Source organism: Ambystoma mexicanum, chromosome 1q (genome assembly GCF_040938575.1).
Source record: "Ambystoma mexicanum isolate Mex_15411 chromosome 1q, UKY_AmexF1_1, whole genome shotgun sequence".
Classification (NCBI taxonomy): Eukaryota; Metazoa; Chordata; class Amphibia; order Caudata; family Ambystomatidae; genus Ambystoma; species Ambystoma mexicanum.
Genome location: NC_090922.1, coordinates 1,265,151,023 through 1,265,166,630, shown reverse-complemented (window position 1 = coordinate 1,265,166,630; position 15,608 = coordinate 1,265,151,023). Strand labels below are relative to the sequence as shown.

The 15,608-nt window shown below is 43.9% G+C and overlaps 1 protein-coding gene across 1 annotated transcript in view; it reads right to left on the bottom strand.

Annotated features, from left to right (window-relative positions):
- LOC138545618 (uncharacterized) overlaps positions 1–12,657 on the bottom strand; it is a 122,090-nt gene extending 109,433 nt beyond the window's left edge. Inside the window, exon 1 of the mRNA XM_069642078.1 lies at positions 12,399–12,657. Coding sequence (XP_069498179.1) covers positions 12,399–12,465 — 67 coding nt within the window. The 5' untranslated portion in view covers positions 12,466–12,657. The remainder of the gene's footprint in view (positions 1–12,398) is intronic.
- Positions 12,658–15,608: the final 2,951 nt, after the last annotated feature.

Here is a 15,608-nt window from a genome sequence, read left to right as displayed (position 1 = left end):
TCTCTGATTGAAGTATACATTTTTATAGAACCTTGTTTGGACATTCCTTTATTTTGGACCGTTATACTTCATTGTTTGGGTTGCTACTGAGCCTCAGTCACACACCCCTTATGAGTATAGCCTTCCCTTGGCCCAAGTTACCACAAAAGGTGAAGGAGGTATATCTCCATCTGTGTCCATTTTACCTTTATGCTTGTGTTAGCTCTTGGTTTGCAGACGTGTGAGGGCTGAGTGGGTGTTTTAGCTTCTACTCCTCCTTGTACTCCTGCAGGGCAGAAGTCAATTTGACACAGAGTTATCCGCGATTGTCATGGCAGTCCATATTTCATTTTTTCAGACTCTACTTGAGAAGGAGAGCTGGGGCTATTTGAACAGACAACCTGTTCAGAAAAGCCTTAGTGAACCACCATGTGGGTACAAGATCACAATCACTGGAAATTGGGTCTTTAGTTTCTGTCCTAGGTGGAATTAAAGCTACTAGTCACCCAGGCATCATAAATACCAGTGGCGGAAAATATCTGTCAAGGCTATATAAGCAGTATCTTTCCCTCCTCAGAGGAGTATGCCTTTGAACATGCCTTGTTTTTCTAGCACAGCAATGGTTTGGGAACGCAAGATATATATATCTCTTTGCAACAAAGAAGAACACTCTTTTCCCGATCACTCTGGGCCGAATACCCTCTGGACTGTTACTCAGATTATCTGTACCCATTCTGTGACCCGGCTTGCTTTGTTTTGCATTGCGTCCCTCCCCTCCGTCTTCCAGAGTCCGACTGTAAGTAAAGAGAGAGAAGAGGCCTCAATCATTCACAACACACCCAAGTGGAAGAGGAAGCCTTGGTTCCACCTCCTCTTCCAAATGTCATCAGCACCATGTGGACCTTGCTGCTTCACCCTTTCCTACGGAGATGGCTGACAATTGCACTACTGTTGCAAACTTGCAAATGTCCGATGGCTTTTAAATAGCAGCGATCAAAATATCTGGAAGCCGGTTTGGATACTTGTAAATTAGTAGGACATGGTTAGCTTAGATAAGGGATCTATATTTAAAAAAATAAATTACAAAAATTTTTAAAAAACATTAAAAATAAATAAATAAATAAAAAAAACACATTCCAAAAAGCTCAAGTTTCAAAATTGCAAAGCCGATTTGCCCGTATTTTGAAACTCAAGCTTTTGGTAATGTGTTCATTTGTCCCCCGGTTTCCCTTTAATGTATGCAGGGGGACACCCCCACCCCCAAAGCCCATAATGCTGAACTAGGGATGTGGGGGACACCCCTGCAATCCCCACGCACCTACTAGAGCATTTTGGGATTCGTCATTTTCAACATTGCCGCAGAAAACACGCATTTGCATTTATTTGTGTTATTTTGTAGCAATACCTAGATTAGATTACTACCTGGATCTACTTTTCAATTCAAAACCACTGATGTCATACAAATAAATGCATGTGACATTGCAATTGTGAGGTCTGCACGTATGCATCTTAATCACATTTCTAATAGTGATTTTATTTTTGGTTATGCAATATATGTAACCAGCTACCTTTTTGGAATGGACATACCATGTTAGGTGTAATCTATAGGCACAGCACTGACCATATACCCATTCATTCACTTCATTTTTCTTGTGCATAATTGTAATAACTGAATTATGTTTTCTGCTCATTTTTACAAGAAGTCTTCTGCAATGCACTAAAAAAAAGAAATTAACCTTGTTACGGTACAGTTTAGTGACATTGCTAGAATATCACACTGAAGATAGACATGCTGCATCCAATAGATACTAGCACCACTTTGTTTTCCAGATGAATCTCCTGCTCACTGGATGATGCTCCATGTTGTGGGATATTTTGACCCATTCAGCGGTGCTATGCTACATCACTTTGCTGCATTGGGGCAAGAAACAGCAAAATGGCCGCGCTGACTCCGGTGCGCGCCAAGATCTCTAAACTGCGTTTTTGTAACAACCAGAAAATGGCTGCACCACCCTGCCACACACATTTCAGGTGGGGTGGAAGAGTACTCACTGCAGGAATGTGCCAGTGTGCTCTGCAACATGTAACGTGGAGTGAAGTGAAAGAGGCAGCATTACTTTGCTGAAAACCCAAATGCCTCTTTAAAATGACACCTTTTCCAACCTTAAAAGTGCTGCTTGGCGCTAAATTCATCAATTTCTCATGAACCACTGTGATTAAAAAGGCCTTGCAATGCCCAGGATCATCCATTGTGTCTCAGAGGAACCGGGCCTCATTTGAATGACAGCTCCTGTCAAAAGTACCTTTAAAGGATCAACCAGGGGCGTTGTTTTCATTTTAAATGGGAAACGCGTTGATTTTCTTTGCAAAAGTATCAAGAATCAGCTGTTCAGAGAAAGACTCTGAATAGATGCCTGTTAAATGTATCCATGATGCAAAACAACTCCAGCACTCAGGAAAAGAACTATAGCTGCAGAAAGTGTGTATGTAACGCTCACCTGGTATCCACGGGGACGTCACTCAGCCTGTTCTGACCTCTTACGACCTCAAACCCTTCCCTGGAGGCTATTCGACTGGAGACTGGGCCTGAAACACAGGATTGGTAGAGTTTAACTCCTTATTGTCCCTGTGTGCTTGAACTCCTTCATCCCCGGGGTCCAACCCTTCCCTTTGATCCACAGCTCACCTTGTTTTCTTGGATAGTGTGCTCTCCGTCCTGCTTTCAGCAGCAGGATCGCCTTGATTGATGCGGGCTCGTTGCTGACTAGTTACTTCACTGGCAAGAGTTCGACAGGTAAGTATAATGAGTCTTTTGAACAGTTCTCCAACTTCGTTCCTTTCCTTCCTTAGATGATGGCCGGCGTCCGGAAATGGCGGCGTGCTGCTGAGATGAGTAGCGCTGAAGGCGAGTGAGAGCGCGATGCACCCCTTTCGTATTTGCATTGAACCGAGTTCTTTTTCTGTGTCTTTTAGGTGCCGCGACGTTTTCAGCGTGGATGCCGGTTATGAAGAACAAATGCGGTGGGTAAGCGCGGTATGCGGCGCCTCTAGATGTTTCCACTCTAACCTGGAGTGTCTTTTCCCTCTTGCAGATGGATGAGATGTTCCGGAGACAGAGTTCCCCCAGAGCGGCTGGGATTCAGATAAGCGTTTGAAGCTCGTACAGTATTTAAAAATAAGCGAAGATTTGCCGAATGCTTACTAATGCCTTTTTTCTGTTCTTTTCCCTTTTCCTTAGGAAGCGGCGTGCCGGGATGGGAATGACACCGCCTAAGATGCCCGCAGAACAGAAGGAGCAATGAATGATGGGCAGAAGCGCCGCAAGGTAAGGCTGTTCCTAACGGTGTTCTTGTTCTTGCAGGAGCTGAGCGCAGAAAGATGCAGGCCTACTGGAGACCGATCCGAACACTGAGTGTCACGCTGCAGGTGCAGAAAACGCAAAGCATGTTTCTCAGCCTGGTTGTGGCTTAAATAGTCTCTGGGTATCCCAGGTGTCTCTGGGCTGAACCACACCCAAAAGACTAGACCGCACATGCAGTCCTGGGAACCGAAATATGTGGGGGCATCCATCTTGTCCCCATCAATGCACTACAAGTCCAATCCCCAATGTTATCCTATGGCAGTGAGTGAGTCTGGTGCCACAAGCGCCAAGTCTGACTCCAAGTCGGTCTTTGGAGGGATGGAGAGGCCCTTGAGGGCCATGTAGGTGATCATGGCCTGGCTCCAGCCTGACATCTTGGAGGGATGGGGACATGAGGGGCAGGAATCATGACAGTGTATTTGCTGGAGGTGAAAACCGAATTTAAAGAAATAGCAAAATGTCCTTTTTCTGACTGAAGAGAGAAAATCGCCTATTAGTTTTGTAAAGGCCTACTTATGTAGCAATGTAAAAGGATTTGTTGCTGGTAAAAGTACATTTATAAACGGTTTCGATTCCATAGGTTTAAGTCAAGATGTAAAATGAGAAAATAAAAGCTAAAACTCAGGCTAAGTTGGCAAACTATGTAAAATAAAAACTTGCTCTGCCAGTTGCTAGCCCTGAGAAAGGGTGACACCTCAAACTTCTGGAACAGGAAAGTGCCAATTGCTAGCTTGGAGGGCTTTGAATGCACCAGGACAAGGGACTTCCCCAGCTAATCAGACATTCGTCTTTGCTCCAGGCTGGGACAATAGCAGGCTGAGACTCTCCCCTGTCAAGTGTGAGGGGCAATAAAATCTTCAATCAAGTCCCTCACCCTGCTTCAAAGGAATTGACAGCTGCTTCCAGTTGAAGGAATGAAAAAAAACTGATCAAGTGACATTTGGTTTTAAAAGCCTCTTTTGTAACATTTAACTTTGCAGCAAAAATTAGGAATAATATGAAAATGTTGTAGTTCTAAATCTAATTTTATGCTCTTTCTGTGAAAACTTGGTAGAACTCATTACTGCATAAGGAACAGAAGTTGTAAGAAATGACAGATTGCTGGGAAAGTATTGATGTTGCGAGCATAATATTTTGTACACACATCCCAGGGGTAAATGTGCACCTGTGTACAAAAGTGGGGAATTGTAGGCCAAATCTTTCATGGTTAAAATTGCCAAAATGTAGCAGAAAGGCAAAACCAGGTCCCACAGACTTGGGGTTTGGATTGAAATATGATGCACAAAATATGTAACCTGTGTATCTGATTTTCTCAGAGGTTATAACTGCATAAACATATGTATGGCAAAAGTAGATTTTGGTTCCAGTAGCTAGGAGAGGTTTCTAGACACTGTAAAAATCAACCCATAAACATGACACCCATTTTCTGTGATCCAATCAGCTGGGGGCAAGGTGGAAACTATGCTCTGGCCCAATCCTAACATTGTGTGTGTGGGTAGTAAGCCTGTGTGGGTAGTAAGCCTGCCCTTGCCATATACTGTAGTGATGTCATCTGGCAGGATAAATAAGGGCACCCGACAGCACACAAAACACATTCCTGACTTTCTTCCTGAATTCCTGCGTGGCGTCCTGTTCTCGGATTTCTTCATCCTGCTTGATCCCGATTCCAGATTTTCATTTCAAAGCCAAGGCCTATGCATTAATGAACCCCTTTTCAGCTAGGCCTCAAATTCTAAAAATCCCATAAACCAGATGGAAGCATCCTGATCCAGCCTGGCTTGCTACTACTAGATCCATGCCTGCAAACTCGCCATCCCATTGATCTGTAGTATCCAATAAACAGAAGTGCAGTCCAGTGACAAGAATGGCCCTGCTGATCCTGTTCCGCCAGATTTGCCCAGCTGTCCTTGGTTAGACCCGATCCGTGTGATGACCAGAACCCTGGACGGTCCAAAATCCTAATTTGAAGTGGACTGTAAGTATTAATAAGAATCGTAGCATACCTTGCCTTGCCCTATCCCAATCTTTAAACCATCCTATCCTTACCTTAATAACTTGTAACCTTGTCAGAATCCTTATTGCAATCCTGTCTTGATTTATTTTGCTAAAGCGCCATTTTTTTTGGTAATTTTTATCTTGTGTAAATCCTATACTATCAATCCTATTGCGAGTGGTCGGTCTGGTTCCGCCAGAGCAGGCGCTGGGGATCTGTGGTTGAAGTCATGAATCAACTCCAGAGCTTACTGTGTCCCTCTTTGGTATTCTAGCCTGCCTGCTCTAGTCTAGAGTAAAACTATAGTAAATGTTTTCTTGTCCAAACTGAGCTTCTTTTCCGTTTTCACTACCCGATTTTTCTTAAAACGCCTTTCATTCTACATTGAATATCTCCCTCGATTTAATAGCTAGAGACCTCATTTCAATTCCAGAGTGTACCTAAGGCCTATAGCAACATCCCAACCAAAAACCGTTTGGTTAATTTTAGGCGGGAATCAACATTTTTGCAAAGTTTTCCATGTGTTAATTTTATTCTAAATTATTTTCAACCTTCCATGCAAATTCGAATAGTTTACTTTTGCTCAAACTATTGCTTATGATTGTTAGTATCTTTCCAATGTTGCTCCCATAGAAATGTGTACTTATTTAAGGATTTTTGCACATTGTCAGTGTTTTATTCAACCATTTCCGAAATGTTATTTTAAACAGTAGGGTTTCAAATCCGTTTTTCTCTCTTGTTTGGGGAGGGAAGGTTGGATTTGAATACTGCTTTCTATTCCTTATTCCCCCCCGATTACCTGCTGCTTCCTTATATCCATTTAGAATTGCTTATTTGTGGGTTGAGGAATATTGCAGGGGGCAATCCTAACTTATGTGCTATCTTTCCAAACAGGCCAAAAAGGGTTCTATTTCTCTGGTGTTTTCTATTTTGTGTTGCTAAAGAGTGAATTTAAGTGCCTTACATACCTTCTTATCTGTATTTGTCACCACATTGGCGATTGCTGCTCCCTATTCAAAAGTATATGTTTGATTTGAATTTTAAATAAATAAATATTCCCTTTACCAACCAGCCTATTTCCTGGTCTATCGTGACCCAGAGTATTTGAAAAGGGGTGTGATATGAGTAATGTACCACTCAAAATATTGAACCTATATATATAATAAATTAAGTATTTTGGTTGTGCACTGCATACTAGGCTGAGACCACGGTGGATCGCCTGATTGAAATACTTTAATGTACAGTAGCTACTTCTACTTTATACTTATTGACACTTTATGTCAATCCCTGAGTTTGAAAGGAGAGGGATAGTTAACCTGGTTTTGTCTGGGGTAATTCCAGCAGCTATCCAACAGTTCAGGGTGCTGCCTACTCTCAAGGTGTATTCTTAGAATTAGAATCCCTTTCCTGCAATTTCAAAGCCAGCGCTTTGACTTAAGGCGCTATATAAATCCCAAATAAAATACACATTTATTTTTCGCATTAGATTTGTGCAAAGATGGGTGTAATCTGCATGTTTTTGTTTCCACCTGAAGATGTCCGATAGCTCCATACAAGCCTTTGTGGACCATTAACGGTCATCAGTGAAATATGCTTTTGGCCCTCTTAAATGTTTCAATGTTTTCAGACACCGTTTACGTTCTCCTTATCAATCCTCAGATCTTCACTTGGTCGTTGGAGTCCTGGGGGATCTTGGATGAAATTTCTCTTAAAGTATTACATTTTAAAACCTTATTCCTCCAGGATATCATTGCTGTCAGAAGAGGGATTTAGGGGTCTTTTTTGTACTCTTGCCTGCCTCTGGTTGCTGCTTCCTGAGGGTTTGGTTCTAAGCCACACATTATTTTTCGACAGACCAAATGTTGCCCCATTATTTAATGTTAATGAAGACAAAGTATTAGAGATTGCCGTTTTATTTAGAAGGTTTATGCGGCACTCGCTGTCAGTAACATCTAAAAAATAAAATGTATTAGAATTGCTGTGGTTTCATTGTTTAAATTGTATGTCATTCATGAGAGGATTGGCATGTAGTGGAGAAAATCTGCTTTGAAACAATTGAATGATAGAATTAATATAGAGCTAAGAAAAGACTTGCTCTTGGAAACAATGTCGGACAACAAATTGCAATTTACTCTGAGCTCCTAGGTAGGGGCTTCTAAGGGTTTTCCAGTGTGTATGAAAAACCATTTGCTGGATGTCGGCTGTATGGCTCTACTGTACCTTACCCCTACAGCTGCTCTTCACTCCACCAATGTCCCTTGCTTGCCTTTGGTACTGACAACTTGAGGTCAAAGCCTCTGCCCTTAGTCATCAGATTCAGATGGCCATACAATTGGTCTAAGAAATTGGTAAAGTGTCTCTTCCTAATGGTAATCAGGACTTTTGTACGAGAGGCATGTCCGTCTCTTGTGCCGCCTTCAAGGGCGTTCTCTTATCAAACATTTGTTGGACCCCCACTCAGGATTCTCATTAATTTCACACTATACATTGTCTCTCTTAGTATGTGCGATGCTGGAATTTCTTTGGAGGCATAGGGCCTCCTCTTCCTTGAACCACTTCTTCTCTAGTTTGTCTTCTCTATGTTTTCTGAAAAGGAGTCCAGTTTGCACCCCTGGCAGTAGAGCTCTTCATTTTCTTTGTTGGTGACCTTTGGCACCCATGGGTACCCTTAGTGTGTGTTTTTGTGGGAACCTGTGTGTTGTCCCCAGAGCAGGGTATGAGCTGGTTGCAGCTACATGCTGATTTCCCAGGAGCTCTGGATCACTCCCAATTTGGGACATCCAGGCCCTGCCATAATAATTAATGGATTCCTAAACAAAGGTAAGGTGGTTACTGCCACTGCCTTTTCCTTCCCGTTTCTCAAAGTCCTGAGACGCCCTGGCTCCGTTCCCTTCCCTTATTAGATATTGTGTATGCCTCTCGGGGGCTGCCTTTTAAAGAGACTGCTTGTTTTGGGTACACCCTACGGGTATGACCTGACTGAACGAAGAGAGGAGTCAACTTACATTCTATGTTGTGGGTGTCTGGTTTTGGTCGTGTGTCACAATACCTGAGGTTCTGCCTGAGCCAGCCCTGACTGAAACTGAATGAATACAGTGTGTGCTCTGAAAGGCCGGCAGTTGTCCCCAATAAACAGCCACTGTTTTTAGTGTCTGGTTTTGGGTGGCTGGCCTGAATGCCTGTGAGCCTGATTGGTGGCTGCATGAATGCACTAGTGTGTGATTGGCTGACTGAGCTTAGCTCAGCCTGAGTTAATGGGGGGGGGATTGTGTATATCAGAAGACCCAGGGATCTAGGTAAGATTTGGAAGTGGGAGTATTTTACTCCCCATTTTTTAAAGTTGAAAGTAAAATGATATTTTAGGGAGTAAAGTCCACTTCCCAATGAGAATATTTTATTAGCAATGTTTAACTGAACATACATGTGTTCGTAATATTAATTTCTTTGCATCTAATTATTCATGCACGTTAAAATATACAGGTATCCTTCTTACAATCAGGCAGGTAAAGGAGTAGTTTGTTACCATAGTACCAATGGTCCAAACATAACCATGGAGCTGTGAGGGTGAAAGCAGGGGCGCACGATTCTACATGTCTTTTTCCTATTTTGTGTTGGTAGCATTTTTACTCCCCATTTTTTTGGGGGGGGGGGGGGAGTATTTGCCAATTTTTAGGGTGTAAACATTTCCGATAGACCCCTTATATGTAGGGCTGAGATGACCCCTCACTTACCGCTGTGTCAGAATCTTGGCGTTTTCCTGGAGGTGTATCCAGATTACAGCTGGAGGAGGAAGTCTGCAGCAGCAACTCTTCATCGAATCCAAAGGATTCTGTGCTGATTCAAGGACTGATCAAGAGAGGACCTGGCCAGGCCACCTCTTCCCTTAGCTACGAGGAGACATCGTGCAACTGCTGCTCTTCACCCAAAGTGTCCTGGAAGCCAGTCCAGAGTGCCTGCCATCCTGCAGAGGTATCTCTGTGGGTCCAGAAGAAGAGTGACCAGACATCTTGAGCCCAAGAGGGCCACCAGAATCGGCCAGTGTCCAGAGGCTAAAGAAAGCCAGACAGTTTTGTATCACCCAGAAGAGTGAGTAACCTAGCCTAGTGCTGCTCAAAGCCTGGATCTTGCCAAGTTCCAACCAACTGAAGAAATCTTCAAGTGGCACTGCAACCTTGACATCTGTCCGCTTTTCCCCGGCTAAGAAACAGTGTCGCTGCCTGCAGAGAAGTGCCCACTTGTGGGTTTTCCACCACTGCACCGGAGAAAGAGTCCTGAGGGTCCAGACTTGGTGTAAGTCTGCAGGGCTGTCCAGTGCTCAGGTCCAACTTGCCAGAAGCCATTTTCACAACCGTGCTCCGGCATTGAAGAATCAACCAGTGACATACCGCAAACAGACGAAACCAGACACCTACTTCTGCCATTGCCCCCATGGCCACCAAAGGTCACCTATGAAAACCAAGGGACTCATCCTCACTTCCCAAGCCTTGTCAGGGTCCACAGTGAGTTTCAGCTTTGTGGGACATCCACAGCCGGCGTAGCAGCGTGACCAAGGAGACCACTGAGACAGACCATCACTACTGCTTTTCCGACAATGCTTGGTTCCCTTCTTTTTGCTTGTCAGCAATGACCCAGTGACTACTTCTTCTAGAGGGGGTCCATCCACAAAGGGCATCGTAGAGTAAAGCTGAGACTCCACCACTTCGCCTTCCAAGGCACACAAGGTACTGTGACGAGGAAGAGGGGCTGTCTCCTGCAGGGCCCATCCAGGGGTCTCAGATTTGTCTTGGGCCCAGGCACCCTGTTGCTTGCCAGGTATTTTGGAGTGGCAGGCCCTGTAAAGATACAATCAATAACTGAACAGTTAATGACTGGGCATTAATACAAAAGTAAAGTATAACTTACCTTTTTATTGCAGGTTGCCCAGGTGGGAGGATCTCCACATAGAATTGCATTTTAACTCTGAAAAGTATTCTGCAAGTGTTCTGAAGTAATTGCCTACATTTCTACATTCGTGGTTTTGAAGTTAAACAGTGCTTAGTAATTTAAGGGCATTTTATGACATAAACCCAATTGGTGTATGATTGCCAGAGCTACGAATAACTGTGGTACAACATAGTACCGTATAATAGTGTGATAACATTAGAGTAGAGTTTCCATTTGTATATATTCACCTAAAGCTAATTTTATCTAACTGTATTAGCACATAAAATAGTGTGTGGTCATTCCGTTTTGTGGCGGCTTGGGGATTCACTGTAAATAAGAACCAGCCTTCATCACTTCCCTTGTGTCTCAGCCTTGGTTGTTCATCCATTGCTACCCTTTGAGAGCCTTGGCTGGGGTGCCTCCGTGTCTCTACCCCACCCAAATAGTGGTTAGTACCACAGACGCCCCATCCAGACTTTACAGTATCTGTCTCCTCTTCTTCAACAACTGTTCTAGATTGTGTTGGGTCATTATGTGTGATTGGATTTCAGTAAGGCTTTCACTGTGTTGCTGTATATCTTTGCCTCAGAGTCAATATCTCATGTAATACTCTGAATATCCTTATACATTTGGAATGGGAAGAGGGAGGAGTGGGTTACTATTTGATTAACTGCAAGTAATCTTCATTATTCCAAATCGTAATCTTCTTCATCCCAGTTCTGATAGCCATCCCTTCCACCATGGGAGGTATAATTGTGGTGGTGATACTAGTTGGTATGCTCGGGTGGATTCCTAATGTATCACTATGTATCCCCTCACTGGGGAAGATCACTTGGCTCAAAGGGAATACAAATCTTTATGTTATTGGGTATCCACCACTACTGGGAGTGTGGGGTAGGCAAGGGCATGAGAGCTGGGGTGGCAACACGTGATAGGTATGTTTCGGGAACGAGGCCTCCCCTTCCTCGAGCCTAATAATATATCAAAAACATAGCTTACAAGAAAACGCAAACAATAGTATTGTGTAGTGTTATAAGCGGCTTCATGAATGCAAGACTCCAAGTACAAGAATGCAATTTCAAGTGAGCCTAATATATCGCCTCGAAGTTTTATGATTTTAATTTCAAGGCTACTAGACATAGATTATCAAATGTGTGAAAAGGTCAAACACAAAGTCATTGACACAGATATGTAGCATTTTATTTTTTTATGTGTGTAAAACTACATTACATCATAGAAACTAAATAGTTATAAAAAAACATTTTTTTTAAATAAAGTCGATAGTTTTAAAATTAGTGTTCTTCTGTGATTCCCCTTTATTAATGCCCTAAAGGAATTAAGGAATCCTCCAAATTGTTAGCTGAACCCCGGAGCCTATTTCAACTAGAAAGGTTGAAAGACCTCGACAACGTCCATGAGATTAAGTCTCAGTTATGAATGCACTGGACAGGACAGATGGCACATTTTCAGTTAAGTGAAACTAAGGTTGCAAGATGAGTCCATATCAATTAATCTTAGTTTTACCCCAGTCAATGAATTCATTGGGCCTCATTAGGACCCAGGCGGAGTGGGTTTCCGCCAGCGCTAATCGCGGCGGACCCGTCCGCCGTACTACGAGTTCCCTTAGCGCCATGGAGGTTTTCTCCGCCTGGTTTTACCAGGCGGAGAAAACCATGGCGCTACGGGACCTCGTTGTTAATTACGCCACCGTATTTTACGGTGGCGTAATTAACTCCTTCCCCACTCCCATTATACCCTATGGGGCAAGAATGGGAATGGGGAAGGGCAGAATGGGGATTGGGGATTTACCGCTCCGCCGAGGTCGGAATGGGGCGGTAAATCCGCCAACCCCCATGGCGCTATCGACGGCTTTCCGCCGTGCTTCGCGGTGCATTTAGCACCGCGAAATCCGCCTGGGTCCTAATGAGGCCCATTGTCCCTCCCAACATAGAGTGGTCTGGTAACCCGAAAAGTTCTAAGTGAACCTTAGATGGACAGACTATAGTGATTCACATTTTTAGAGAACAAAATGCGCAAACACCCTACCCCTTTTATCTATTGTTGATTATACACACACGGGTAAATCTGTACATGTTTAGGAACAACTACAATGTTTGTCCCGTATATCGTGAACAATCCTACCCTGCCTCTCTTTTTCCAGCCATAGCCGATTCAGCCTCCCCAGCTGCTTCTCCTGGTTCCTGGCCATGGTCAATCAGTGGCGAAACGAGACCGCTTTTCTTCTGTTCATCTGCATCATAAGTAAAGTAGAACCGTAGTTAAACTAAGCTTGTTACATTAAAACTAACGTCGGAGCAGCGACCAGAGGAATATACCTTTCCTTTCTTACGAAATAGATGGATTAATGTATACCTAATATGGCCGCCGCCATCACTAAACTGCCGTCTCGTGTGCAGTCTAGATTTTAAGCTGTTTATTAGCTAGCAAGTAGGTAAGATACGTTCGCAACATGGCGGACATTATGCAATGGTGTATAATCTTACAATGACAGTGCATAGCAGAAACTGAAGTCCACCTGAAAAGTTTTGTTTGATTGTGAAGTATTGCCTATTTTGAATAGTTTGGTTTAACTTAAAAAATGTAACACAGAAATGTAATTTTTACTATTACGTTTTTCACCTAATAGATCTTGGCTCTGAGGCCTACATTTTTCTCCGTCTCTTGCTGTTTGCAACTCGGCTTTTTCTTAGGAAAATATGTTTGTCCATTGGATAAAACGGAGAGGATTTTCCTTTTTTATAAGAGAGGATGTTAGACGGCGGAGAACATTTGAGTCTGTCGTTTCTTTCCCTTTTCAATGACGCGATTGTTGCGTTTTGGCAGAGTGCACTTATGCTAAAGCCGGAACGAAGGAAGTACATTCTATCAGTTTCCAAAGTTATGCTCACGAAGCTGGGGAATCCCAACATTTTAAATTGAGCAAGCTGAAAAAACGTAGCATACTTTTTGTTAATTTGTTTGTTGATACAAACGGCACATTCTTGACTCAACAAACAAAGAAAAGTTAATATGTCTGGCTTGCTTTACGTTTTTATTTATTTTGTTGTAGAGAGGCTTTATGCAAAACGAGTTGCTTTAAGCCTCCACGTGTTGTGATCGGCATACGTGGGAATTTAATATTGGTAAAGAGTGTTCGGGTCTGTCACTCCTATGAAATGTATGTATACAATGTTGTGTTCATGTAACTAAGTAAGCTCTCGGCAACAGCGCCGCGATGTCCAAGGGCCGATTGTGCGCTTTACAAATTAAAAAAAAAAGGTATGTGTATTTGCTTATACGTGTTTTTTAGGTGTGTGGTTGTAAGAGTAGGCCATGTACATACATCCCAACATTCCGACGCAGCTAGAAGGGAGCTTTGAGAGAGAGAAATCGGGAGATGTAGTTTGCCCCATAGAAATGTATTGGCGCTGGAATTATCTTAGGCGGGAGAACGTGAAAAAAAGCAATATTTCTCACTGAAAAGTCGGGGGTCTCCCACCTAAATCGGGAGGGTTGGCATGTATGGTTGGAGTGAGCTTTGAAGGGGTGTGTAAGTGAAAATGAAAAAAGAGGGCCATATAAATGCAAAGCCGGGCTGGCTCAGGGAATACACATGACTGTCATATATTCCAACATGCCCCTTGGCATTCTGGAGATACCCAGATCTTTATCATTTTGGCACTTGCAGTCTTAATTTATAATGGAAATTGAGGAACTACAAGTCCAAGAATGCAAAGCAGGAACAGAAAGGTTTTGCGCGTACGTCCAAAGAGCAGACATTAATTTATTTTCTTAAGTGTGGTGGCCCGCCTCCGGTCACCGGGGCGGGCCGCTGACGATGTCGGGATCACCCGACAAGTCAGATACGCTGGGGGCACCCATTGGACCGAGGGCAGGGAACACCCTGCAATTTCTGGATCACCGGACCAGACACCAGCTGCTTAGGGATCACCCCAAGTGGGGCAGTCTCAGCACTGGGGTCACCCGGGTTGAGCTGCTCCCACAAGCCGCGGTCACGCGGCAAACAGGCACTCCAGCAAAGGATAAATAGACACGAGTTGCCGCTTCCTGGGGCTCTGCTGCACCCGCGTCTGCGTGCCAGCAGAGCCCCTTTTATTAAAGGAGCGTCATGACAGAGTCATGACGCTCATGCAGAAAAACCACTAGACCAGCACACAATATTAAGTAATGGAGGAGCTAGGGAGCGTTGTCGGGGCAGTCCTTGGGGACACGGGCTGCTGCATCAGTGCTGGAGGGCCCAGCACCTTACTTTGTTGCTGGTATCACCCAGACGTATGGAGTTGCAGGGAGGACCCTGCTATGCCGGGAGCATCCTGGTGGGAGAGTGCCCCGAGCAGACCCACGGCACACATTCTGATCTGGGGGGCCCAAATCAGCAGGACCGTGATCCCACAGCGTTGGCCTGCAGGCCCGAAGTGATACTCGGAGACAGGAGTTTCATTCTTGGAGTCTGCTGCCTTTCTGAGGCATGTTCGGGCAGGAGCTCCTTTTATTAGCATCCAGCATACATGCCAACCCTATTGCTATTTTTCACAGTCTCCCGCCTAAAATAACTGTAGCCCTAATTCATTCCTATGGCGAAATATGCGTCTCCCGATTTCCCTGTGGAAATCTCCCTCCCAGGTGCATCTGAATGTTGCCATGTATTCCAGTCATGACACATCTTAAAAGGGCAATGCACATACTTAAAGGGGAAACACCATAGGGAGGGTACAACCTACTCTGGGTTACTTCCCTACATACCGGTGCGCACCCACCTGAAAGGCAAGCCTGGTAAATACTTAGTTGCATGCGGAAAAAGCAATCTGAGTGGGCTAACAAAGAAACTGCTTGCTACAACCCACAGGTTGCTTAGCTCAGATCCCAGGACCATACCTACACATGTTTCTCCAGACATGTGCCAGGCTTCCGGAATCGTGCTGCAGACATTGGCACCACAGAGAAAAGACTGAAACCATGATCACTGCTTGGAAAAGTGCTTTAAAAAAAGCATTCTTCATATGCATGCATGCTTGTCTGCAATGTTTATGTATCTCTGGGCAAGAGCGTGTTATTGAGGGTGCTTCGTTGAGGAGTGAGCCTGTATGCATAAATGGGAGTCTGTGTGCACGTGCGGCATGTGTATGCATTTGTTGATGGAGCGCCACACTACCAGCATGAGTGTATTTTACGGCAGCACTGGCATATTTTTTTTAACACAGCATAATCAAAATGTTGTAAAATGCTTCTGTGCACTATGTGCAATAGGGTCTCTAGGTATCACATATAACAATCCAATAGGTGATAATTGTATGGATTTTTTACCCATTTGTCTCATAACCTTCTACTGTA